The sequence below is a fragment of the Mya arenaria genome, chromosome 14 (genome assembly GCF_026914265.1).
Source record: "Mya arenaria isolate MELC-2E11 chromosome 14, ASM2691426v1".
Classification (NCBI taxonomy): Eukaryota; Metazoa; Mollusca; class Bivalvia; order Myida; family Myidae; genus Mya; species Mya arenaria.
Genome location: NC_069135.1, coordinates 5,764,169 through 5,792,073, shown reverse-complemented (window position 1 = coordinate 5,792,073; position 27,905 = coordinate 5,764,169). Strand labels below are relative to the sequence as shown.

At 35.7% G+C, this 27,905-nt stretch overlaps 2 protein-coding genes across 11 annotated transcripts in view; one reads left to right on the top strand and one right to left on the bottom strand.

Moving 5' to 3' along the window:
• The window catches only part of LOC128218150 (protein polybromo-1-like), a 74,761-nt gene extending 54,164 nt beyond the window's left edge, over positions 1-20,597 (top strand). For 3 of the 8 annotated variants that reach the window (XM_052925708.1, XM_052925712.1, XM_052925711.1), the window contains 7 exons: positions 5,734-5,871; positions 8,062-8,287; positions 10,918-11,055; positions 11,932-12,192; positions 13,413-13,533; positions 16,075-16,304; positions 16,695-20,597. In XM_052925708.1, coding sequence (XP_052781668.1) covers positions 5,734-5,871; positions 8,062-8,287; positions 10,918-11,055; positions 11,932-12,192; positions 13,413-13,533; positions 16,075-16,304; positions 16,695-16,696 — 1,116 coding nt within the window. In that variant the 3' untranslated portion in view covers positions 16,697-20,597. Of the gene's footprint in view, positions 1-5,733; positions 5,872-6,386; positions 6,519-8,061; positions 8,288-10,917; positions 11,056-11,931; positions 12,193-13,412; positions 13,534-16,074; positions 16,305-16,694 lie in introns of all 8 variants that reach the window. The other 5 variants (XM_052925717.1, XM_052925713.1, XM_052925709.1 and 2 more) reach the window with 5 other exon arrangements.
• Positions 20,598-20,852: 255 nt separating this feature from the next.
• The window catches only part of LOC128217926 (uncharacterized), a 48,390-nt gene continuing 41,337 nt past the window's right edge, over positions 20,853-27,905 (bottom strand). For 2 of the 3 annotated variants that reach the window (XM_052925386.1, XM_052925388.1), the window contains one exon: positions 20,853-27,687. In XM_052925386.1, coding sequence (XP_052781346.1) covers positions 26,777-27,687 — 911 coding nt within the window. In that variant the 3' untranslated portion in view covers positions 20,853-26,776. The remainder of the gene's footprint in view (positions 27,688-27,905) is intronic. The other variant, XR_008258294.1, reaches the window with a different exon arrangement.

The window sequence follows — 27,905 nt, the reverse complement described above, 5'->3', positions numbered from 1 at the left end:
AACCATTGCGTGAATTCATTTCCACTTACCAGGACCACAAAATCAACAGATATGAAATATAATTTATTTTCTTTATTTTCATAAAACTATGTAAATAAATTCAAAGTCAGTGTGTAACAACACACACATGTATTTAAGATTAATAAAATCTTTAATGTTAGTGTTGAAGAGACATGCAAATTTATTTTACAAACAACAAGTCAATAAAACCACACTCTAGCAATAATGTATTTATTTTATCATATTTGTTATAAGATTTTTTTTAAAACCAACCATTCATCATTTATACAAAATGTTCGTTACTATCCCCCCCGCCCCTTCGAAGAAGAGGGGTATATTGCTTTGCACATGTCGGTCGGTCGGTCCGTCGGTAGACCAAAGCTTGTCCAAGTGATAACTCAACAATATCTGGACGTATGGTCATCAAACTTGACATGAAGGTTGGGTCTGACCAGTAGATGACCCCTATTGACTTTGGGGGTCATCTGGTCATGGTCAAGGTCACAGTAACCTTTAACGCATAAAAGTTAACAAATCTTCTCCCAGTGAAATCTCAACAATGCCTGAATCTATGATCATCAAACTTGACATGGAAGCTGGGCCTGACCAGGAGATAACCCTTATTGATCTTAGGAGTCATTGGGTCAAAGATCAAGTTCACAGTGACTTTGAATGTGAAAATGTTTCAAATGATAATTCGACAATGCCTGCATCCATGGCCCTCAAACTTGTCTTGGAGTTGCGTCTGACCTGTAGATGACCCCTTATGATTTTAGGGGTCATCGGGTTAAAGGTCAAGGTTACAGTGACCTTGAACGAAAAAAGCTTGTCTGTGTGATAACTTGTCAATGCCTGCACCCATGGTCCTTAAACTTGACATTTATATTTTTGGTGACCAGCTGATGACTCCTATGGGTTTTGAGGTCGTAGAGTCAAAGGTCATGGTCAAAACACACTCTATCCTCAAACATTGAATGGTCATAATCTTAAAACTGCCTCAACGGCATCCAATGTCAGTGACAAATCAGCTGTCATTTCGGTCCATGCATATTTCATACAATTGTCAATATAATCCTGACAACATGGCGCTCAAGGGGGGGGGGCATAATGTTTGACAAACATCTTTTGTAAAAACTATTTTTACAGTAAATGCAGTCCTGTGTCAATATAATAATGTCAAATACTGTTGTTTATTTTCCAATTCAGCCATTAACTGTCAAATGAATAGTTTACAAAGAAAATCATTAAGAGTGAAATTTAAATATAAAATGACTATTTTGGTACATTCCAATTAAAAACAATAATCAAACTAAACATTGTTTCAACATGACAAGTGGTATTTATTATTTCTTTTATATAACACTCCCCATTAGTATGATAATTTGAATTGCAAGAAAAAGATCTAAGATATCAAATTTGATGGATAATATAATAATTAACAATAATCATTTTTTATTTAACCCTATCAATACAAGATAGGACGTTGACAATTAAGCCCTCTGGGAGCAGCAATTTGAAACGTTTTCTATTCCTCTCATGAACTTTTAAGTTCCTGTTTGTGGTGTTTCCTAAAACAGGAGTCTGTCAGATGAACTTGGTCATCAAGTGGCTAGTACCGCTACACTCTGAAGAATAGTAAAATGAATATTTTAAATCATAACAATCCTGTATGTGCGTTTAAATAGGCATTTGAACATATTTTAAAGGTAGATGAATGATATTTTGCCAATGAAGGGAACGCCCCTTTAAAACACCATGAAAACTAAACTATATAAGTTACAAGAACTGGAATGTCAAAACATGATTTTAATGCAACAGAATGCAATTTGGTCTCTATAGTACTCAAATGTTCAAATTTAAACTATTTAATAAGCAATAAAGCAGAAGTATAAAAATCCATGCTTTACATTTGAATGTTCCTGTAAAACTTTCCCTTAAGTGGAGTATTCAAGACAATTTGACATCAGGCAGTCAAACAGACTTACAAACAGATATTCAACATATTACCCATAACATGTGATAGGGTAGGCATTCTTAATAATTCCTATTAAGTATTGCTCTCACTTTATTTTATGATATTTATGTTCATTGTTATCAATGAAGGTTGAATTATGAAGAAGCCAATTATTATATATAAATATAAATGTATTTTCTTTTATTCAAATGACTGTACTGAGTATACTGCTATATTTACTGAAATATGTTTTCAATTTCGCAATATAGTTTTGTTAACAATCTAACCTGATAATGCTATGTATATCCTTACTGCTCGTGAAGTATTAGATCTGGTGTTGGTTCCATTCCCTGCTGTAGCAGACATGTGTAGAACTTATCAACACTGGTTCTTCATACTTTGGATGGTAAAACCACTCAACTGAAACATACATTTATTATATACAATAAGAGATAAATAATGTATCTGTCTTTTTATCTATAACATGTTATTTGCAGGATACAGTTAGATTCAAATCACAAATAGCTTACATTTAGTCATTTATATCACGCACGCAAGCACGCACGCACGCACCCACACACACACGCACACACACTTCTTTATGTGTGGTGAGAGTGGTCTAGTGGTACAGGTGTCCGCCTCTCATCCAAGAGGTTGTGGGTTCGATCCCCACTAGGGGTACTTTCTCATGGCCTCTCAAAAAGGACACAGTACTGGTTTCTGCCCAGGAAACGGACTCGAGAGTGATCTTATAAGCTATCAGCTTTCGTCTCAATCGAGCTAAAATAAATTAGTATAAACCAATAATATAATTACATACTACTGAACAGTAGCAATTATCCTCCTGTGTGCCTCAACCAGGGTGTATTGAAAGAAAGTTGGAGAAATAGACTTTAGAATGGGTAAGATTCCTTGAAAATGACGTCATAGCTGTCAACTTCTCAATGTTTACACGCGGTTTAGTTTGATTGTAAATATGTGGAAATGAAACAAAATATGTTTAAAGCGAGGGTGTATCTATACACAGTAAGGGCGAGACCTGCAAGCAATTGTTGGTCTCGACCCAGAGTCGTGACTAGTGTAAGATTATGGAATAATATGCACACAATAACAAGGTAAATATCGTTCTCAAAATGCAGCTTGTTGTCACTGTTTTTGTTTCAAGATTCCTTGGATAAGTTTTATGCATAAATTGGGTCACAAATAAGAAATTGTTTTTTTCTTACCTCTAAATTCATCACTGTCATGGATATCGATGTTATACCATTTGTTTTTTATTTAGGCAGAGTCCATGTGTCTGTAAAATCGTTGAAATAAGTTTGGAATCGAGCTTGTTTATGTCTGGTCCGCCATCTTTGTTTTGGATAAGTCAGTTAACCATACTCCCAGTGGTCGGTTAAATATTGTCCAAAAGTTAGCCGAATCACGCGCTGGTTAGGATAACTTATTTTTTATACAATCGGTTTACGGATAACTTGACCAAACCAGGGAGAAAACCAAAAGATAACCGCTGGTTAGGACTTATCCACGTTTATACAATTGGCTGCTGGCCCTTAAGCTATTGAAAGTTGGCCAAATTCATATTGTATGCTTCCTTACTACAAACTTTACAATAATAAAATGAAAAATACAGGGACAGGCCCAGTTTTGAAAAATTAAAAAAGAAACCCTGTTTACAAAACTTGTTAGCAATGTTTAAAGGCGTATTAACATATTGTGCAAGTTAGATTGCAACACACACATATACAGTTAGGGGCCTAGAGTTTTCAAAATTTGACCATCTCTTTGCAAGATTGTGTCATCCTGGTTCAGTAATGAAACGTATTGCTGTAGTTAAATATAAGTCTTGCTCATAACTGTTGAAGGGTTTTCCTTTCGAAAAAGAGAGTGCTCCAGGCGTGTCATATTTCATTTGCGGATTCTAGTTCGCTGGTTGACACACTTCCTGTAGTGATATGAAGCATGACTTATGTTCATTTAAAGAGCCTAAAATTAAACCAAATTTGTGTATTTTGTAGAACTCACAATAATGTGTATTTCCCCCCATTCTTTGTAACTAATAACACTTGGTTGCATGCACTATACAAATGCCATTATAAAGCTTGTTCATTTAAGAGACTTAAAAGGAAAAGAATGTTGATAGCTTTGGCCAAGCAAGCGAGGGATACCAGCTGTTTTCAAAATCATGCATGTTATATACAATGGCAATACCAGAGGGTGATAGGAAAATGATAAGAATTTTTATTACATTATTATCCTATGTATCCGGTGCAATGCATTATAGAGAAGATATTTGGATTGGAAAGTTTGCATTTCATAGGAATTTAGTAGAAAAAGGAAGGGTAAAATCAGTTATTTGTAGCCTAACATTTGGGTCTGCTATGGGGATGAAAAAAATAATATTTGCTCGTTTATGTTATGCATACAATCTAATACTATTTATGTACTACATGTAAGTTTGATGTTATGTTTGTGTTTGAAAGTTTTGTCTTTTGTGCTGTCGAATGAGATAACATGTCTTCAGCCATACTTGCAACATTTTGAGTACTTCTGATTTTCAAAGCAAAAATAGGGTCAAGGTATTGTAAAAGCTTTAATATCACTGTCCTGCTGCTTGGGTGGCAGCATTTGTGCAAAAATCACCTGGTATACAACTCAAAAAATCATTCAAGATCTGTATACAACACATGAGACTTTGCTTGAACCATTACTCTGGCCATGATGACAAGCATTGGTGCATGCTCTGTTTTAATAACTTGTTTCACAATCGTTGTAAAATAAAGTTTAAACAGTTTTGAGTACTTTCAAAGGGATGGTGTTTTCAGGTTTCTCATGTTTTTGTGTGTAGGAAGCTTATGTGTAAAGCTAGCTTGGGATTACTTTGAGGGGGTCATGGTCAACTCAAGAACAATGTTATTGATAAAATAGAAAAATTGTTTCTGCCCAATCAATTACAATTAATAATTGATGAATTGTGATGAAAGTGGGTATGGAGGTAGCTAATGTAAAGAGCTAGATTTGGATTTCTTTGGGTGTGGGGGTGGGGGTATAGGGGCTAAGGTTACTGTAACTGTAAATAGAAAAAAAGGCTTCGGCCCAACAACTTTAGTTACAATCGATGGATAGTTATGAAAGGTGGTATGTAGAGAGCTAACAGGAAGAGCTAGCTTGGGATTGCTTTTGAGGGGATGGGCTCATGGTCAATATATATATATATATGGTTTCAGCCCAATTATGTTAGGCTGCTACTTTTTCCTAATTTATTCAAGAAATTAATTGGCTATTATTTCTAATTACCCATACTTTTTAAACCTGGTTTTGTTGTCAGTGTTTCTAGTTTTTGTGATATATATTTCATTCTACTGAATGTTGTTTTTGATTAAATAGTTATCGCAAGAGAAAATTTAGGGCTGGGTTTGGCTGTTGGAATTTGTGCTTGCATGTTGAGGAGGTTATACTTTTAAACAGAAAAAAAATAAAATTCTGGAAAAGGAAACAAGTACAAAGGAAACGCATGTGTTAAAAATGATTGCAGAGTTTGTGTTGACTGCTATGTAGCATTATTTTTTTTGACAGTCACCAAACCAGTATAATATGTGACTTGTGAGATACCTTAAGGGAATCTTATGTTAAAGAACATTGACAAAGGTGATTTTATTATTCTACAGTAAATTACACTTTAATTTGAGAGAACTTTTTCAGCATATTGCATGGCCAGCAGGAACACCGTGCCTGTTTGTTGCAGTTTTAGATAATTGTGTGTTTGTATTCTCTTGTAGGGAAAAACTCAAATACCAGGTGTAAAAAGGACACAAATCAGTGGTTATATTGTATATTCTGGAGAATTCCGTAAAATTGTCCAGCAAGAAAATCCCGAATGTAACTTTGGTGACATAAGCCGACTAGTTGGCACCAAGGTACAGTATGGGATGTTGTCATGTGATCACTGTTGTCATAGCGATGTATGTTGTCATAGCATTTGGGCTGCTATCCCTGAGTTACCTAGGCGGCATGGTGCATGGTTTGTTTACATATTGTATGAATTGTTTATATATTGTGTGGTATCTTTATTATTTTGCTTAACTGTCAACAAAATCACAATTTTTGTGTCTAGTATTCTACAAGTTTTGATTTGATTAAAAAACCTGTCCCAAATGACATGAAGCTTAAATTGGATCATGTCTTAATTGTTAACAGAGTAGTTTGTTTTTAATTCATGTCTACATGCATTTGTCTGTTTAAGGCTTGATTTAACAGAAACTGTTATGAATATTGCACTCAGTATTTTCGGAGGTCATGTCATTTGATAAGGACAATTTTTTCGAAAAGTACAATCATGTTTTGTAGAACTGAGACGCACAAAATTGTGATTTGAAAATTTACACTTTATTTTGCATCTTGCATGAGTATTGTGTTTGTGATGATTTTGTAGGGTAAATCTGGTGGTAAAAGATTGCCCAACGGTTTTGTCCTGTACTCCGCACATATACGCCGCAAAATTCAGGAGGATGAACCCGAAATGAAATATTCATTCGGGGACTTAAGTCGTTTGGTGGGAGTGAAGGTAATATATTTATACATAATGCTGTGCAGTAAGTAAAGACCCGCTAGACAGACTATGTATACTGCTTCTTGTTCTTTAAAAATGGTGAAGTAAAGTTGTGTCTTGAGAAATCATCAATTTTGGCTCTAACTTTAAGACTGATAAAAATATTCCCATGAAGCTTGGTACACTTGTTCACAAATAGACGAGGGTTGGCGCCTGCTTGCGCGATCTTTGTTTAAACTTATTGATAAGAAACCCCCCAGCCATTTTGTAATGAAGAAAGGTGTAGTTTTTATCACATTGAAATAACTCTTTGATTTCTGACCTAGCCTTGTGTTGGGCAATATCATTCACTATGTTGCATGCTATCCAAACCCATTCGTAAAGTTTTATAACTCTTGTTACACTTCCTTTCATTGTTCTCTATGATGGCTGACTTAAGGTATGCAATGATGAAAGGAGTTTTATGGTTTAAATATGCCATTGGTCGTAATGTTAAATTTTGATTCCTGGTGACCCTATATAATTGTGGTATCATTTGAAAGCGTGTTACTTACTGATAATGTATATGTAAGGTAAATGTATGTAAATATATAACAGGTAAAGATACAGCAGTTTGTATTTCTGTTGTTTTTTTTCAACTTAAATCAAAAACACCCAGTTGGCAATGTTTATTGAATAATATTATATATTCTTTCTCCACCCAATAAACCCTTAAAATAGTTCCAAAATACCAGGTATCAAAATTTCACATTATTGCACACTGGATACCTTAAGTAACATTTTAATTATCTTGTCTTTTCTCAAATAGTTAAAGTTGATGGATTGTGACAGCCTGTGTGCCATTGTTGGCATGCATAAACTTCGTACATAAAATACTTTCAAATGTTTAACTCTGGTTTTCATAATTGTTGAGTTATGCCCCTTTTTAAAAACCAAAAACAGACAAGCGTTGACATCCACTTGCGGTGCCCTTGCTGTGTTAAATATGAAACATCGGGCAGAACCCTTGTCAGCCTTCAGGAATTATTAATTGTTAAATGCACATTAACCTTGGGTTTAACCTTAATTTTTCATATGTTGCCTCATGAAATTCCACCCATGTTGCTTCATGATATTCCACCCATGTAACAGTTTGTAATAATACACCAATGTTTATGGCTTTTAGTCTTTGCAAAAGAAGCTTCCACAGCCAGCGAAAAATCATGTATAATTGCCCTTTTTTGCATGATTATTTCATATATATTTTATTTGAATGAAATGTTCTTTACTCATCAAGTTTTACTGTTTTATTCCTTCAATGTTTTGGTTTTGTGTTGCTTTTATTTAAAGCTTAGTTGTCAAGTTTTTACTGTAATAGAAAGAATGTTTGATTGTTTGTTTTTCCTCAAATTAAATTAATTTTGTATTGATTGCGATATTCAAATATACTCTTTTCTTTGCTACACAATCAGAATAATGGTAATTGCTTTGTTCTTTCCTTTTGAGTACTCAGTGAATTTCATATTGCCAAGTATTTTTCCAAGGACATAATCTGTTCATGAGGTCACTGTTTTTTCAGTGGAGAAATCTTGAAAAGGAGGAAAAAGAACGCTACGAAGATAAAGCAAGAAAGATTGCCGAAGAGCAACAAGCTAAACAAGAGGCTGCAGAGAAAGCTTTCAATGAGAGCCTGGCCAAACAACAGCAGCAGCAGCAACAACAACAGCAGCAGCAGCAGCCATGGACTGAACAGCAGCCTGGTACCCCTGGCCAGCCTCCAAGGCCCAGCACTCCAGCACAGCAAGGTGTGTTACTCTTGTTTGTTAATATCAGCAAAGTGTTGTCCTAATTTCATGCTTTCCTGCACTTCTTAGATTCCGGAAAGAGCTTGAAATCAGATGTGTTTAAGGTGAACATAGAAAACAACTGCTGACCTTATATTCCTTGTGTACTTTTCTGGACTTCCACTGTATTGTAAAATTTGCTAGAAATGCCAATATCTTTCCCTGTGCTCGCTAGAAGGCCTGCAGTTCAGCAACAATTAAATTAGAAGTAAATTAGGTGCTGCTCAGTGTTTTAACTCAAGTATGAACTGAGCTGGATCAAGGCATTCTATTGCTAGGTTAGTTTTTTAGTGAAAAAATATGATGTATATAAGATCAGGAGTTACATAAGGTTGGATGTTTCATTGAGAATAGTTTTCAGAGTAAGTAAAAATTCTGGTAATAGCCGAATTAAGTTTGAACTTGGCAAAAAACACACAATTACTAAGATGTATTGAGTAACTTTAGTGATAAACTTATCCTGCTGTAAAATATGACCAGCTTGAACAGCACATCTGTGTATAGTCAGTACTACCCATAATCATGATAGTTTTCAATGTTCAGCAGCCATTCAAGCTCCAAATTTGTATTTGCATTACCGTATTTGGATAGGTACTTTTATTATTATACCCCCACAAATAAAGTTTGAGGGGGTATATAGGAGTGAGCTTGTCGGTCGGTCTGTCTGTCGGTCGGTCGGTCTATCTGTCGGTTTTCATGGTTTCCGGACGATAACTCATGAAAGGCTAGACAGATTTGAACAATTTTTGGTACACAGGTGTAACATCAGTAATACAGGTCAAGTTCGATATTGGGGCTGGTGGGGCCAAGGTCAAGGTCACTGTTACTAAAAATAGAAAAACGGTTTCCGGACGATAACTCATGAAAAGCTAGACAGATTTGAACAATTTTTGGTACACAGGTGTAACATCAGAAGATACAGTTTGGTACACAGGTGTAACATCAGAAGACATAGGTCAAGTTCGATATTGGGGCTGGTGGGGCCAAGGTCAAGGTCACTGTTACTAAAAATAGAAAAAAGGTTTCCGGACAATAACTCATGAAAGGCTCGACAGATTTGAACAATTTTTGGTACACAGGTGTAACATCAGAAGATACAGGTCAAGTTCGATATTGGGTCTGGTGGGGCCAAAGTCAAGGTCACTGTTACTAAAAATAGAAAAACGGTTTCCGGACGATAAATCATGAAAGGCTTGACAGATTTGAACAATTTTTGTTACACAGGTCTAACATCAGAAGATACAGGTCAAGTTTGATATTGGGGCTGGTGGGGCCAAGGTCAAGGTCACTGTTACTAAAAATAGAAAAATGGTTTCCGGACGATAACTCATGAAAGGCTAGTTTTTCATGTCAGCAGTGTAACTTCTAAATTACTCAACAGATTTAAATAAAACAATACATGCATGAAAAAAGAAGATGCAGTGTGCAGTAACCTTGGAGTTATGGCCTCTTTTCAAAGGAATGGTTTGCCATTCCTGTGTCCAGGCAGCATTTGGGGGTATTCGTCACTCCTGTGACAGCTCTAGTTTTTTTTATAGTTTCTGCCTTTTCAAAACATGTTGACTTGTCATAATGTACTTTGTTTTCTTAACAAATGAAGTTGGCCAATCAAAATGAAGGTTACATTAGTCAAAAGATATTAAGTAATCTCTTAGTTGTTAAGAAGTGGTCTCGCTTGCTGCACTTGCTTCACCTTATCTCTGAATCAATAAGACTTTACTTAATATTTTCTAACTATTATGTAGCATTTTTGTTCAGCAATTATCTATTGTGTGTGTTTCTTACCAAATTTCATATCTTTTCATGCTTTTCCACTCTGTATACCATGCTTCATCTGAGCACAAAAATCGCTTTTGAAAGTTTGTGTTTTGCAAATTCCTCAGAGAAGCTATCTATAATTCAAAAATTTTGTGCATTTGTCATTTTGCATATTGACTTAAGTCATCAGTTGGGTTTCAATGTTTATATATGTGCCTCCTTTGCATCAAAAGCATCATCATTTCACTCTGTATTTCTAACTGCATGAATATTGTCTGTACTCATATGCGATGATCTTGTTATTCTTAAGTGTGCCTTTAAATAAACAACAGTATCATAATAAATATGACCATTAAAATGGAATAATTTTCCGGATCATTGATAGTTGGTAAAAACAAAACACCTGTGGCCATAAATCTGTGGACAATGTTTTTCTTTTAAGCTGAAATTCCTACTATCATGACAATTGCTTTATTGCATCATCCACATTTTAATGGCCATATGTGTGTCTCTACCGAAAACTAATGGAGTTTGTTGGATAACATAGATGCCTAGAGTTAGCAGTGTTATATTGTGTACTTCTATGGGAAATGCATCATCAGATTAAAACCTCGATATATAATGCTATGAATATTGTATAATAATAGCTTTTAACTTCATCTCTGTACTGTCCATGCTTCTCAATGTCGCTATCGTTTTAGTCTATTCTGTTCTTTAACATTTCTAACAATACAAATTCTGTATCGTTTTCCTTTTTTAGTTCCATGACTTTTGTTTGATATTGTTTACTAGATTTTATAATGATTGTGTTGTGCTGGTGTTGTGTCTGTTAGGCTACCCAGGCTATCCCCCTGGCTACAATGGCACCCCCCAGGGCTATGGTGTCCCATACGGAGGGTACGGCCCCTCCCCGGGGCAATATGCCCCCTCACCAGGGGGCCAGTTTACTCCTATGGCCCCACATCACCCAGGTATAAAAAGTTCTAATCCCATTGGCTGGCATGATTATATGCCGCTTTTTGATTGGATGAATCATAAACCAGTTAGAGCTTTTGCGTACATATAATTTTTGCAGTTGAGAAATGGAGTAGTATGTTTTAAGTGGTGAAAAAACAATATGATAAAGCAAGTGATACAAGGAAACAGAATCAAGAAAGTTCTGACTGGTTTGTGTTATATATGAATAACAAATAGCATGAGTGCGTAATCAAGGTGTGGGGTGCATATTTCGGCATGAGTAGTAGCAGTACATGTAATAGCTTTCTGTATGTCTAACCTTTCACTTACCTTTGTACTGCTTGCTATTGGCCTGTGTTGAATGGATCGTTTTCAAGTTCAAACTTACCCTAGTATTTAAGTTTAAAAAATTGATAATGCATGCTTTGAACTGTTTTCACAAGCATGAATTTTAAAACATTGTTGAAAGTAATTCTAAGTCATGACAAAAAATATTGCTTGATCTTTTTGCTTATTTTTAAGGCTGTCCCTAAAATTTGCTTAACCTAATCTGATTTTGAAGAAAAAAGTGGAGATATTGCAATAACCTTGGTGTTGTTTGTGTGAGCATCGACATGCAAAAACTTAAGAACTGTTCATGATTTTCAAATGGAAATTAGTTTACTTGTTGACAGAGACAATATGCACATGGACAGCTAGGCACATAGCTCTGGCACTTTTATTAATATAGATATGGCTCAGACGAGCATTGACTTCTTGTTTATGTTTTTTTTTTAATTTACAGGACCATATATTGTATTTACTTTTGTGGTCCTTGTTTATAAGGCATGGTCTCATTATTTTCAGTTCAACTTATTTGTATTGTTGACATCTTGGGTTTTGTTTGGAAGGTATGCTAAATGGCCAGTTCATGTCCCCGGGTGTCCAGCGTCCTCTGATGGTGAACGGACAGCCAGCCCGACCCCCTCACATGGGTGGGGCCCAGTTCCAGAGCCCTGGTGGGCCTATGAGGCAGCCTCATCCTGGTATGACTCCTATCTCGTATGGACAAACTCCACTCCACCCTGGGGCAACAATGCCCCACCAAGGGCCCCAGCTGGGCTCCACCCCCTCAGGCTTGCATGCCTCCCTTGTATCTTCCATACACCCAGGTAACTGTAGTGGCTAGTGTGTGTCGCAGTTTGCCACTTACACGCCTTCACTCGCTGATCATACATTGACTCACTTGCACTCTTTGACTTGCAAGGCTATAACTATTATGGAAAAAAAGGTTTACATATATTTATAGTGCAAATAAAAAAACGAGGTTAGTATTGACGTAATTCACACTTTAACATACACATGTTTTGGTCAAAACTATCAATTTTATTGGCCTTACAATCAATTTGCAAGTGGGTTTTCTAGTCACTAACAAGGTCCTGTTTTCAAGGTAACCTCTGCAGTCTTGGGCTTTTTATGCATGTTGTTGTATAGTGGTGATGTGCAATTAAATGTTTTTGGTACTTCATAAATATATAGTGGGCAAAAGGTATTGCGACAGAGTAAATTACTGAAAGTTACTGTGTAGATTTTCAAGTTTTATTTTTTTGGTATTCTATTATATGAAAGGAGTTTCTTTGCCAGTTTTTCTGCTACCAAATTTGAAATGATTTATTGTAAATGACATAGTGTTCTATTGATCCTAATCCCTCTTTCAAAACATGCAGGAGAAGGACATGAAAAGGTGCGAAATAGCCCTCTCTGTGTTTAAATGTTGAACCATTGAGAAAGGTAGACTAACAAACATATGGTAATTAACAAAACTTAGTTATTTATTGATGTTGTTAAACAGGCCATGTACCTAGAAAATATGCATGAATATAAATGGAATAATACGCTATATTTATATATATTTTTGGTAAATCGTTTGAATCCTGAAGGAAACATTAAACAGCAAGCTGTAGTGTCCCATCTGATTATAGTTGCATAACAGTTGTGGATAAAATATTTATATTTAAACACATTGTCGCAATACTCTTTTGGCCAAGGATATATTTTGTGGCATGTTCATGTGAGTGTATGTTTGCAAGTTTTTATTATATTCTAGTTTCTGCATTATTCCATAAGCTCTGACATGTGCATAATATCCTTTTTATCATCCCCTTGCACACAGCACACTGCCTGTGATATTCATTAATATTTTTCATTTTTGACTTTTAAAGATAACATCAATTTTTATTTTTATTAAATCTTAACCTAATTTATCAATTTTATGTTTTGTTATGCATGTAAAAGTAAAAATTGAGCATGCTCTAAAATTAATATTTGTTTGTAATGCTGTTTGTTAAGGACCTTTTTAATCCCTGTTTTTGACTGTAAGTAATATTTTTAGCTGTGTATGTAGGTCAACAGCAGATGGCTCCACCCCCACCCCCTCCACGACCCCCCTCACCGATGTTTGTGACCGTGCCACCACGTACACAGAGGCTCCTTCACTCAGAGGCCTACCTCAAGTAAGTTATTTTGAGAGCTCAGTGCAAAACAGATGTCTTTCCATAGGAGAAACAGGTTGTTAATCTCACCAAAAGACGAATAGGGGTTGTGTGCCTGTTAGTGTGTGGGTCTGAGTGAGTGTTAGTGTGCGTGTGTGTGTGTGTGTGTGTGTGTGTGTGTGTGTGCGTGTGTGTGTGTGGAGGGGGGGATCTTGTAAGGAGCAGAATTGAAACGTCTTTGAGGTATAAATATTAATTTTTTGTCGAGAGTATAACTTAAAAAGTCCTTCAGGTATGGACTTGAAACTTAATATTAAAATATATCTCATTTTGGAAAAGTAAAGTGCACAGGCTGCAATATTTTTTACTGGGTTTGAGAATTGGGATGTTGTTGGGCAGGCGGGTGTACTGGGAGGTGGGCGTCAAACATTTGTTTCCACCAAATAACTTATGCTAGCATTGATAGATAATAGGGAAAGTTGGTGTGTAGATAGCTTTTGTCAAGAGATAGCTTGGGATTGCTTTTGTGGAGGATGGTCAAGGTCCCTGTTACTAAAAAGAGAAAAAATGATTTTTGCTCAATAACTTAAATAAGAATTGATGGAAAGTGATGAAAGTTTGTGTGTTTGTGCAAGTAGTGTATGTGAAGAGCTAGCTTGGGAGTGCTTTTGAGGTGGTCGTGATTAAAGGTCTTCTTTGATATTTATAGTCATTAGTGGACCAAAGCTTGTCCAAGTGATAACTAGACATTTTCTGGACCTATTGACATCAAACTTGACATGAAGGTTGGGCCTAACCTGTAGATGACCCCTATTGATTTAAGGAGTCAAAGGTCAAGGTCACAGTGACTTAATGCGAAAAAATTGACAAAGCTTCTGTGAGAGATTAACTCAACAATGGCCAAACTAATGGTCATCAAACCTTACATGGAGGCTGGGCCTGACCAGTAGATGATCCCTATTGATTATAGGTGTTTACCTTCTGTGAAATATGTTCCACCTGTTAAATTATTAATGATATTTATAGTATCTGTTGTGTTGATGTGTATCTTGTTTGTGTGATCATCAACCCCATAAAAATTCTAAAACCCCCGAAACATTGGGTTGGTTTTAGAACTGTCTGAGAATAAAAAGGTCCTCATCAGTCAATGAGATAAATTGTAATGCCCCCCTTTGAAGAAGAGGGGTATATTGCTTTGCACATGTCGGTTGGTCTGTCGGTAGGTCAGTCTGTTGGTCCGTCCGTCCATCGGTAGACCAAAGCTTGTCCAAGTGATAACTTAACAATTCCTTGACGTACGGTCACCAAACTTAATATGAATGTTGGGCATGACCAGTAGATCAATAGGGGTCATCAGGTCAAAGGTCAAGGTCACAGTGACCTTAAATGGTAAAAGGGTTTTAAAGCTTGTCCGAGTGATAACTCAACAATGCCTAGACCTATGGTCATCATACTTGACATGGAGGTTGGGCCTGACCAGTAGATGATCCCTACAGATTTTAGGGGTCATCGGGTCAAAGGTCAAGGTCACACTGACCATTAATGATAAAAGGTTGTCTTAGTGATAACTCGACAATGCCTGCACCATGGCCCTCAAACTTGACTTAGAGGTTGGGCCTGATCAGTAGTTGACCCCTATTGATTTTGGGGTCATCGGGTCAAAGATGAAGGTCACAGTGACCTTGAAGGCAAACTTAACAATTCCTTGACCTATGGTCATCAAACTTGACATGAAGGTTGGCCTTGACTAGTAGATGACCCCTATTGATTTTGGGCAAAGTTCAAGGTCACAGTGACCATTAACGTGAAAGAGTAAACAAACCTTCTCCCAGTGGTATCTCAACAATGCCTGGACCTATGATCATCAAACTTGACATTGAGGCTGGGCCTGACCAGTTGAAAGGATGGCCTAAGTCACAATTGTGAAAAGATTGACAAAGCTGCTAGTGATAACTCAACAATGGCCGAACTTATGGTCATCAAACCTTACATGGAGGCTGGGCCTGACCAGTAGATGACCCCTATTGATTCCAGGTGTTTACCTTCTAAGAAAAATTAATTATGATGTTTAAAGTATCTGTTCGTGACTATCTTGTTTGTGTGATCATCAACCCCATAAAAATTCTAAAAACCCCGACATTGGATTGGTTTTGGTTTGGTCTGAGAAAAAAAGTTCATCACCGGTCAATGGGATAAATTGTTTTAATTAAGTGTTGAAAGGATGGCATTAGTAGCATGTTGTATATCACAGTTGTAACATCCAGCATTCTTTTGTATTATTAAAGTGATAAACAGAAGGAAGCAAATTGAGTTGAAATTGTGTAACGCAGAGTACAATTGCAAAAAGATGTTAAATGCACTTGCTCATTACATAGAAATATAGCTTAGTATCTTACTAATTACTGTCCCTGCCCAAAATCAGTGAATACAAAATCCCAAAGTAAGAACAATTGTAATGAAAAAGAATCATCTCACACTGCGATCTTTGATCTCATAAATATTTTCCTTTTCAGTTACAGATTGACATAGTTTTCATTCATGAAAGTTTTTCTCCTATTCCAGGTACATTGAAGGGCTTAATTCTGAAAGTAGAACAATCAGCGACTGGGAACGTACATTTACAGCAACGCCTGAGAACACACAGACACCGGATGAGGCTCGTCTCCCTGGGAGCTGGCTCGCACAAGGGGCTGGTAACCATGGCAGTGTCACTGATGCTCTCTGGGCCCTGCGAGATCTTATGTTGAAAGACGCACTCAGCATACAGCGTACACTGCCGTTCGAAGCATTATGTATGTATTTGAAGAAAATTGGTTACCTTGTTTTTTTACCAAAAATGGTTAACAGGTCAATCATGGGACTATTTCTTTTGCGGTCTTTATTAAATAGCTTTTAAATGCTTTAGAGTATAGTTACAGTAATGAAGCAGAACTAAAGTACTTAACTCTTTTTTTAAATAGATGTTAAGTGATCAATATGAAACATAGAAATATAATATCTCTTTACTTATAGATGTTAAGGGATAAATTAGCACTTTATGACTGAATTATACTTATAGATATTTATGTAAACTCTTATTTGTTCATTCTCAATTTCTCTTGAAATGAGTCATGTTACTCCATTGAGTCAGCTATTCAGTGAATAAGTTATGATAGTAAATAATGTTGATGTTTATATTCCAGAATGGTCAAGTTTTCTTCACAAAGTGCACCTGGCATCTTCATGTACATCAATCTCCACATTAAATGAGAGATGCTCCACTCATATAAGCATTCAGATGTCCTCATTCATGGACATTCAAGTATTGGCATTAATAAAGAGTTGTTCATTATGTACCTTAAAGGTTTGACATTTATGAACCTTGAAGCTTTGTCATTTATGTACATTCAAGCTTTGTCATTTATGTACATTAAAGCTTTGTCATTTATGTACATTCAAGCTTTGTCATTTATGTACATTAAAACTTTGTCATTTATGTACATTCAAGCTTTGTCATTTATGTACATTAAAGCTTTGTCATTTAAGTACATTAAAGCTTTGTCATTTAAATACATTAAAGCTTTGTCATTTATGTAAATTAAAGCTAAGTCATTTATGTCTATTAAAGCTTTGGCATTTATATACATTCAAGTGTTGTCATTTATGTAAATTAAAGCTTAGTCATTTATGTACATTAAAGCTTTGTCATTTATGAACCTTGAAGCTTTGTCATTTATGTACATTAAAGCTTTGTCATTTATGTACATTAAAGCTTTGTCATTTATGAACCTTCAAGCTTTTTTCATTGATGTACTTGCAAGCTTTTTCAATTATATACATTCAAGTTTTGTCATTTATGAACCTTCAAGCTCTGTCATTTATATACATTCAAGCTTTGTAATTTATGTTCTTCAAACTTTGTCATTATTTTTACTTCATACTACAGATATGGCATTTTATTGCACAGAACACTTCAGAAAGTGTGTTTTGAGATTTTCTCATTTTATTCATTGTACAAGGGCCATTCAAAAATGTGTAGACACTGTACATAAAACATTTAAAAGAGGTAATAATTATATTTATAAATAACACAAAGTTCATCGGAATCTTTTGCTTTTAATTGGCAAAGCATGTTGATTTTCTTGATGTTGTTATATTTTCGAGGAGGAAAGGTAGAGCAGGATGCGATAACTCAATAACGTCATGTGATGTTATTTTTATGTGTGCTAACCATTACACCAAGTGTAAAGTTCCTTTCTTTTTTTTGCTTATTTGTGTATCAGGCAATGCACTCCCAGATATCAATGTTTATATGTTTAATCTCAATTGCATTAACTTTTTAACCATGTGCCCCATCTTAGCATTTTATTGTTAAAACTATCCTCTAAATACAAAAGAGACGATGTAGTATGTCTGGGTTTTCTTAGTAAATACCTTAATGTCTATTCTCACCAAAAGTTATGAGAAGATGCCTAGCTTGAGTTATAAAGGAATTAATTAATAAATTTAAGCTTCAGATATAGATTATTTGAAATGGAACCAGTATGCTAATATGCAATTGATTAATATCCTAAAAAGAAGACAAACCACTTCCACAATGTGTTTCAACCTTATAATATAATCATTTATGTGATTGAGTAATACTTAACATCATTTAAAATGAGCAGGATTGTTTTTTCTTCTTTTTCAGGGTTCATTCATAATTATGTCTAGCTAGGCTTAGTCAGATTTAGTGTATTATACATTGTATTTCAGTCATAAATTTGACAATGTTTTAAGGTACTCCCTTCATGTTGAAGTTATCATAACAATATTTAAGATTTCTTAATTGTATTGTTAAAATTTGATGTAATATTTTATTTGTTGTTGAGACGCTATATTGTAAATTGTGTGTAAACATTTCTTTACTAAGGTAAACATGATGTTATTTTTGGATTGTCTGTTTCTTCAAAGAAAAAAAGAGGTATTGTGAATACTTGGTCTGATGTCGGATTCATTAGTTGATTGTGCCAAACACATTAATCTTGGCTGTAACTGAAAATGTTCAAGATTTTGAAAAAAAAAACTGACCAGCATTTATTCTGAAGCTCTCTGTTTCTAAATTGTCTGTACAAATGGATATGATATGTTTAAAAACTAGTCTGGTGAATATTTATATCCTTGTCGATGTTGTACATCATAATTTTGTGTTCTTTGGAGGAATGATAGTTTTTGTAGAGATAATTTTTTGGGTGTAATAACTTAAGACATGTCCAGGAATAAGAGGAAAGAAGCGTTCTGCAAGATGCAATGGGCAACACCTAAATCAATGACTGTGCTCTTAGTCTTATAGACTCATACACTCCAGTATCAAGCATAATAAACAAAATCATAACATCAATAATGTGGGCTTAGTACAAGACAATTATAACTTCATATAGTAATAAAAGGTGTTACAGCAGTCTTGTGGTAAGTCGTCTGATAGGCTTATGATTAGAGTTGATACTACTATTTACAAATGAACTTAGCAGACCATACCTGTTATTCAGTTAAAAAGTGATAAGTGAAAATAACTATTTGAACGTTCCCAAAGCTTTTAGAACTTGTTTATTTGTTTAGAACGGTAAGGTTTTGGCTCTTCAAAGATATTTGTTAGTAACCATGCCATGCTTGTTAGTGTAATTCAAAGCTTCCACTTCATTGGTCAGTTGATGTAAGAACAATGCAAACTGTACATGTATGAGAGCTTTGCAGGGATATAAGCCCTGTTTCTTACTGAGTTTATGGTGATGTGTCAAAGTATTCTCCATATCGCTTATGGTCAAAGTATTCTCCATATCGCTAATGGTCAAAGTATTCTCCATATTGGTGATGGTCAAAGTATTCTCCATATCCCTGATGGTCAAAGTATTCTCCATATAACTGATGGTCAAAGTATTCTCCATATCACTATGGTCAAAGTATTCTCTATAACGCTGATGGTCAAAGTAGTCTCTATATTGCTGATGGTCAAAGTATTCTCCATATCGCTGATGGTCAAAGTATTCTCCATATTGCTGATGGTCAAAGTATTCTCCATATCGCTGATGGTCAAAGTATTCTCCATATCCCTGATGGTCAAAGTATTCTCCATATCGCTGATAGTCAAAGTATTCTCCATATCGCTGATGGTCAAAGTATTCTCCATATCGCTGATGGTCAAAGTATTCTCCATATCGCTGATGGTCAAAGTATTCTCCATATCGCTGATGGTCAAAGTATTCTCCATATCGCTGATGGTCAAAGTAGTCTCCATATCGCTGATAGTCAAAGTATTCTCACTATTGCTGATGGTATTATTCATTTTCCTTTGATGTGGGATCGACAGGCTATAGATGTTTCACTTGATTTGTTATTCATTTGTCAGATTTTGTCAGAATTAAAGCTATTATCATTCAGTGCTGCAAATACTTGAAATGCTAAGTTCATTTGTTTGCAAACAGTAGTACCTGTCATGGAATCTTCAATGGGTTGGCTGCAAAATTGTATTTAAATACATACAGGTACTGCAATGTTTAGAATCTCACATTTCATTCAGCAGATACACTAGTCTTTCCTTTGAATGTAATTAATGTTTTATAAACTAACAAAACTTGTGGAAAAGAATAAAGGCAATATATCTGGGGGTTTATATAGTATTTTTAGATATATTACCGTTATTCTTTTCATAATGTTAGATTGTCACCCCCTCGTTTAAGGATCGATAGCTCATTATTTCATATCCACAATAGGGCTTGTATTATTTGTAATACTTCAAAAACTATTTCAAATTGTCTTGTTTTGTAATGCATGTTTTAAATTTTAAATAGCAAAAAACAGCTTTAATATAATGTAGTTATGTTATAAAAGTGGCTGTTTTGAGGTTTTGACTTAATATATAATGAGAAGTTTCTGTTCAGAAGTTCACTGTTACTCATAATTTATTTTCATAACATGTAAGATACACACTGCCATACTTTTGAATTGAACTGACCTGTTGTGTAAAGTGAACTGTCGTATATTTTGTTTATGATGTTATTTGTATGTTTGTTTATTAATGTGAGTTGAAAGGGCTTATTGTGGTAATAAAATATGGTCTGTTAGCTTTAGCCATATTGTTTTTATGTCCTTAATGGCAGACAAGGTCTATCATCCGTTACCACGACAATATTGTTGGCAATAATAGTAGGAGGACGTAAGAAGGACCTAATGGTACTTTGAAATAAAGAAGACCGCCAATTGGAGATATTAGTCGTAAAAAATCTCTTGCGGTTGAAAACATAATGAAATCGTTATATCATTAATGTGCTTGAAAAATAATGAAGTTATTGGAGAGAAAGATCCCAAACACTGACATCAACAAATTTATTTGATTCAACAATACAACAAACAATTTACACACTTGGCATTGGGCATTGTTTTTGACAAGCTTATAAAATAATCAACTGTTTAAAATCTACAAAATCAAAAGCTAAAAGTTCAGATGCTAGTTGTGTAAATGTATGATTCATGTTATCTTGATTAACTAAAATATGTAACAGCTATTTTACACAAATAACAATTAATCTTACCGAAAAAGTATAACTTACTTAAAATATACTCCTCTACAACAAAAGTTAGCCTGATTCTGAAATGACAACATTATATACTAGAGCTATCACAGGATGTGATTAATACCCTAGCTATACTACCTCCTTGTAATAAGTGATGTAGGTACATTGAATGATTTTTTTTCTTTTTAGTTTTTAAAAGCATAGCACAATTTTTAATTGAGTTTACCTAAAAAATATATTAAGTAATGGGGAGAAGTAACAAAAAAGTGTAAAAATAATGAAAGGGCAATAATTCTAAAAAAACATACACAAAATAATGTTTCTTTTGCACAGCACTTTTCCTAAATACAGTCAATATGCGTATGAAGTTTGAAGTTTATACCTCAAAAACATATGATAAAGATATGGAGAAAAGTAGAGTTGTCCCAATGTCTCAGGACAGACACACGGACATATGGACAGGACAAAGTGAATCCTATAAAGCCCCCCCGACACCTAGTGGTGGGGGTATGAAAATGCTTACCGGGGTAAGTCCATTACAAATCCAAACAAATGAGAGGTGACAAGCAATCATAGTTCAAGTTATTTACCTGTATCACACGTCTTACATGAATGATGCAGCTTTATATCGTGTCAAATTGGCATCTATTTTCTGAATCCAATGAATAAATGAAACATTTCCAAGAAGAGATGATGTCTTGATCAATGTTAAAAGGTAATTGTCGCCTCTCTCAATCAAAATGGTTTCCTTTGCTCAATAATTTTATTATATCCCATATCCAGTCACCTACTAACCCCGTAACTTTTAATAAGCCCATGTGTTATACATCATATGATATATACATATACATTTGATAAACATATCTGAATTGTAGTTAAAAATAATGCTTACACTTAATTCTGTCATACTACTTTTTCAATACAAAAATATATATCTATTCCACAAGACATTTAACATTTAAACATACCAGTAAGCTCTTTAGAGCTTTTAATAAAACACAACTAAAATGGGTAGATTTTTGGGATAACTATGGTCCATGCTAAAACACAGCATATCTCAATTATCCTCTTCTCGCACTGATCACAGGTTACACCAGGGTAAGTAATTTTCGCAGTTTGCCAAAGAATACATCCATAATTCACATTATGTTATATAGCATGGGAGATAACTCAATGAATATGAAAAAAGTTCTAACAAGAGTACACACATGAACAATGGTACAAAATGCATGTCTGATTCTGAAGCAGACAAAATTACTGCTTCATGGCGAAATAATGACAGGTTTTAAACATAATGAATGCATGAAATTAATGACAAACAGGTTTTAAGCAATGAGGTATACAAGATGCAAAGAAAACACTTGAAGAACTAAGAAATTTGATTTCATTTGATGAAGATTTAGACTGGTTTAACATAAACTTCTGTATGATAAAGAATATGTTTTTGTCAACTAAGGAATATTGTGATTTAAACTTAAAACATATTTGAAAAGGTAAAACCCTAATGTTCATGAGGAATGGCAGGCAAGTCCTCAATACTTGGTTTTAGATATACATGGATTTGACTCGGCTAAATTTGGTCTCAGCATGGAAATCATATCAATATTTAACTAATACAAGTTGGAGTAGTGAGTTCTAAAAATTAAATATATCATGTCCTAATTGATAATCAAAAAAGAATATAATATGCTTCAGGAGGCAGGGTGTCAAGAGATGACATCTTATCTACTTTTTTGTCTTATGGAACTTCAATGAAAGCTGAACAGCAGCCTTATGGCTGGAAATGTAGTATTTCTAGGAATAGTATTGATACAGACACACAGTTCACTTTTGCAAACAATTGATACAAACATGTTCTCCCTTCACAAACAGTTCTTCAAACTCCTGACTTTTCTTCATTTTCAAAGAACTTCCCATACCATTTAAAGATTCCTCCCAGCAATAGTTTAGTTATTTTCCTGCAGTTCTTTAGCTTTGGTTGAGCTCATCAAAGCTTATATTGACATTCTATGCAAGTAAATGTCCATAACATTATATACATGAACCTCTTCAAAACTACTGAGCAATAACTATATAGGCGACATAAAACATGCCCCATTCATTGTAATGCAAGGCTTATCAGTCACAAGGACACAAGAAACTGTCATGAGCGCAAGAATGATTGTCAATACTGTAAAACATGACTTAAACTGACGAAAGTTAAAAATTACAAAACAAATATATAACAAACTGATATATACATAGTATATGAATAATGCATTTATCCTCACACCAGTCATGGTTTCTATAGGCACTCGATCAGAATGAAACATGAGCAAAAGTCACTACATGGATTATAAATATCTTCCATGGCCAAGAATGATCAATAGTTTAATAGGTTCATCCCAACCCAAACATGGGGTGTTTTGTGAAAACCATGTTAACCGAGTTTCCCCTGGAAACCCTGCGTGAGTGTTTTAATGAACCTATCTTACACAGGCGGCCATGGTAGATGCTTTTTCTCCCAACTCATTTCAACAAAATATAGTTAAAATGTATTTAAATTATTTCTAACATACAGGTATATCTTATCTTTGCCCGTGGGCAAGATTATAAGTGTTTTCCATGGCTGTTCAAGTAGGATAGGTTCATCCTAACCGGAGCGTAGGGTGTTTTGCAGAAACCGGGCTCACACAACAGCCATGGTAGATGCTTTTTCTCCCACCACAGTTAAACAAAATGAAGTTATTATGTATTTTTTTATGGAGATTATTTATAAGTAGTGAACAAAATTCACGTATAGCGTATAGCTATGTGATACTTTGTGGTTATCATAGATATGGGCGCAGTGATTCAAAATATGTAAATAGTCAAATGGTTCTTTAAATAGTTCTGAGAAAAGTGCAGCATCATTTCTTGAATGCAGATTGAAAACTGTTTTTGTGCCAATTAAAGCAAGAAATGGTTTATTTGGATTTAAAATATTGCCACAAGACAAGATTTCCATGGTGCTACGAACGACATTCTTCAACAAGACTGGTAATTGCGTGATGACAATAAAAAAGTAATTCCACAAGTACTTTTTTATCTTGCATGTGGGCAAGATAAGGATTTCCAGCATGGCTAAACATTTTGATTTACCTTTCTAGAGTGGGAGAAATATTTATCCCAAAGCAGCCATAATCATTCTTTCATGTCTCCTTTACCTGATAACTTGATATTAGCCTTAATAAATGTTTTTTAAACGTACCGATCATTCATCATTAATTTATGCTATGGTTCCAATCCTTCTACCTTAGTGTATGCTATGGTTCCATCCCTTCTACCTTAGTGTATGCTATGGTTCCCTCCCTTCTACCTTAGTGTATGCTAAAGTTCAACCCCTTCTACCTTAGTGTATGCTATGGTTCCTATTCTTCTACCTTAGTGTATGCTATGGTTCAACCCCTTCTGCCTTAGTGTAATGCTATGGTTCAACCCCTCCTACCTTAGTGTAATGCTATGGTTCAACCCCTTCTACCTTAGTGTAATGCTATGGTTCAACCCCTCCTACCTTAGTGTATGCTATGGTTCCTATTCTTCTACCTTAGTGTATGCTATGGTTCAACCCCTTCTGCCTTAGTGTATGCTATGGTTCCTATTCTTCTACCTTAGTGTATGCTATGGTTCAACCCCTTCTACCTTAGTGTATGCTATGGTTCCTATTCTTCTACCTTAGTGTATGCTATGGTTCAACCCCTTCTGCCTTAGTGTAATGCTATGGTTCAACCCCTCCTACCTTAGTGTATGCTATGGTTCAACCCCTTCTGCCTTAGTGTATGCTATGGTTCAACCCCTTCTGCCTTAGTGTATGCTATGGTTCAACAACTTTTGCCTTAGTGTATGCTATGGTTCCATCCCTTCTACCTTAGTGTATGCTAAAGTTCAACCCCTTCTGCCTTAGTGTATGCTATGGTTCAACCCCTTCTACCTTAGTGTATGCTATGGTTCAACCCCTTCTGCCTTAGTGTATGCTATGGTTCAACCCCTTCTGCCTTAGTGTATGCTATGGTTCAACCCCTTCTGCCTTAGTGTATGCTATGGTTCAACCCCTTCTGCCTTAGTGTATGCTATGCGTCAACCCCTTCTGCCTTAGTGTATGCTATGGTTGAACCCCTTCTGCCTTAGTGTATGCTATGGTTCAACAACTTTTGCCTTAGTGTATGCTATGGTTCAACCCCTTCTGCCTTAGTGTATGCTATGGTTCAACAACTTTTGCCTTAGTGTATGCTATGGTTCAACCCCTTCTGCCTTAGTGTATGCTATGCGTCAACCCCTTCTGCCTTAGTGTATGCTATGGTTCAACCCCTTCTGCCTTAGTGTATGCTATGGTTCAACAACTTTTGCCTTAGTGTATGCTATGGTTCAACCCCTTCTGCCTTAGTGTATGCTATGGTTCAACCCCTTCTGCCTTAGTGTATGCTATGGTTCAACAACTTTTGCCTTAGTGTATGCCATTGTTCAACCCCTTCTGCCTTAGTGTATGCTGTGGTTCAACCCCTTCTGCCTTAGTGTATGCTATGGTTCAACCCCTTCTGCCTTAGTGTATGCTGTGGTTCAACCCCTTCTGCCTTAGTGTATGCTATGGTTCAACAACTTTTGCCTTAGTGTATGCCATTGTTCAACCCCTTCTGCCTTAGTGTATGCTATGGTTCAACCCCTTCTGCCTTAGTGTATGCTATGGTTCAACCCCTTCTGCCTTAGTGTATGCTATGGTTCAACCCCTTCTGCCTTAGTGTATGCTATGCGTCAACCCCTTCTGCCTTAGTGTATGCTATGCGTCAACCCCTTTTGCCTTAGTGTATGCTATGCGTCAACCCCTTCTGCCTTAGTGTATGCTATGGTTCAACCCCTTCTGCCTTAGTGTATGCTATGGTTCAACCCCTTCTGCCTTAGTGTATGCTATGCGTCAACCCCTTCTGCCTTAGTGTATGCTGTTGTTCAACCCCTTCTGCCTTAGTGTATGCTATGGTTCAACCCCTTCTGCCTTAGTGTATGCTATGGTTCAACCCCTTCTGCCTTAGTGTATGCTATGGTTCAACCCCTTCTGCCTTAGTGTATGCTATGGTTCAACCCCTTCTGCCTTAGTGTATGCTATGGTTTAACCCCTTCTGCCTTAGTGTATGCTATGGTTCAACAACTTTTGCCTTAGTGTATGCTATGGTTCAACAACTTTTGCCTTAGTGTATGCTATGGTTTAACCCCTTCTGCCTTAGTGTATGCTATGGTTTAACCCCTTCTGCCTTAGTGTATGCTATGGTTCAACCCCTTCTTCCTTAGTGTATGCTATGGTTCAACCCCTTCTGCCTTAGTGTATGCTGTTGTTCAACCCCTTCTACCTTAGTGTAGCTTAACTTCTTACTAAATAATGCATTTATGAAAAATATCAATTACCGATTACAAGATTGTAACCAATGTTTTATTGAATTTGTGTACCAAAAATCATATAAGTTAGTCATCCATTTCATGAGCCATCGTCTGGACAAAAACAACTGACCAACAGATTGACCCACGTACATGCTCACTCCTATATATTCCCCCAAAACTATGTTTTGTACGGGTATAATATAATTAAATTTAAGATGAACAATGGAAAAGCTTTAACTTACTACAGTATTAGACAAAATACAAACAACGCAAAGCATATAATGGCAACAAGGCAAAGTACTTAGCCAATCATACAAACAAAATCATCTGTTAATAATAATATGTATCATCTATGTTTTATCATAGTTAATATTAATTCTTTCAACCGCCTTCTCTATATTTGTAGTAGTGACACTCAGAGCCTCCTCATCTGTGACTGGAGCCTGCCAGTCAAGATGTGAAGGGTCAAGGTCCAATGCCTCTGACCTTATACACTGGCTAGCACTGTCCATCTCATCTTCCTCTTCCAAGTCATGAGTTGTACATGCTAGCTGCGCAAGCTTTTGTCTATTCTGTTCCTCTGTCCATTCCTTAACACGCAAATCCTTGAATTCTTTGGAATGGTAGGCTGGCAATGATTTAAAATTCCCTATATCTTCATTACAAGCCAGTTCACAATTTGTGCTTCTGGGTGCTGTACAGTTCTGAACACAATGGCCTTGACATTTTCCAAGAAATAAACTTGACACTATGTATGAACTTATCTTTGAAACCATATTTGAACATTCTGAATTTTGGAACCAGCCAGGCTTAGGTTTTGAACAGATGGCTGCAAGCAGTGTGTTCAAATCTGTCGTAAAAGAAGAAATATCTGGGACCAATCTGACATGCTGAGTTCCAGACAAGGGAGACAAGTCTTGACATGAATCCTTATCAAAACTTACTATAATTTTCCTGAATTCTTTCCCCTTAATTTTCACTAACAACCTCTGGAACTTTTCATACGCTGGTTCTTGATGGGATATACTCTCGTTGTTCATAAATTTGTCGAAGCCCTTGTGTAAGAAAATAACAAACACCACATTTGTGCTGACTGTTTCTAGCTGTGAGAGCAAGCTATCAAATGAGCCGAGGCTTTGCCAGTTAATGCTGCAGTGGGCCCAGGTCTGGAGGTACATGCACACTGACTCAATGGCATCTTGATACTCCTTGGATACAGGAACGTACAGCGGCTTTATTTCTAATTCTTGTACTTGGCCAGCTGAAAATAGATAATAGGTATTCAGCTGTTTGTCTTTAACTTCATCTTTTACAAAAAAAGCATTAAAGAAAATTAATCACTGCTTGAAGTTACAGAAAAGAGCAAAAAATATGTGGACTGATGGACATATAGAAAGATGAAAAAGTGAATAATTATCATCTAAAAAACTAATATTTGGCACGCAGGGGATTTAATAGATCACAATGGTCAATATGAGT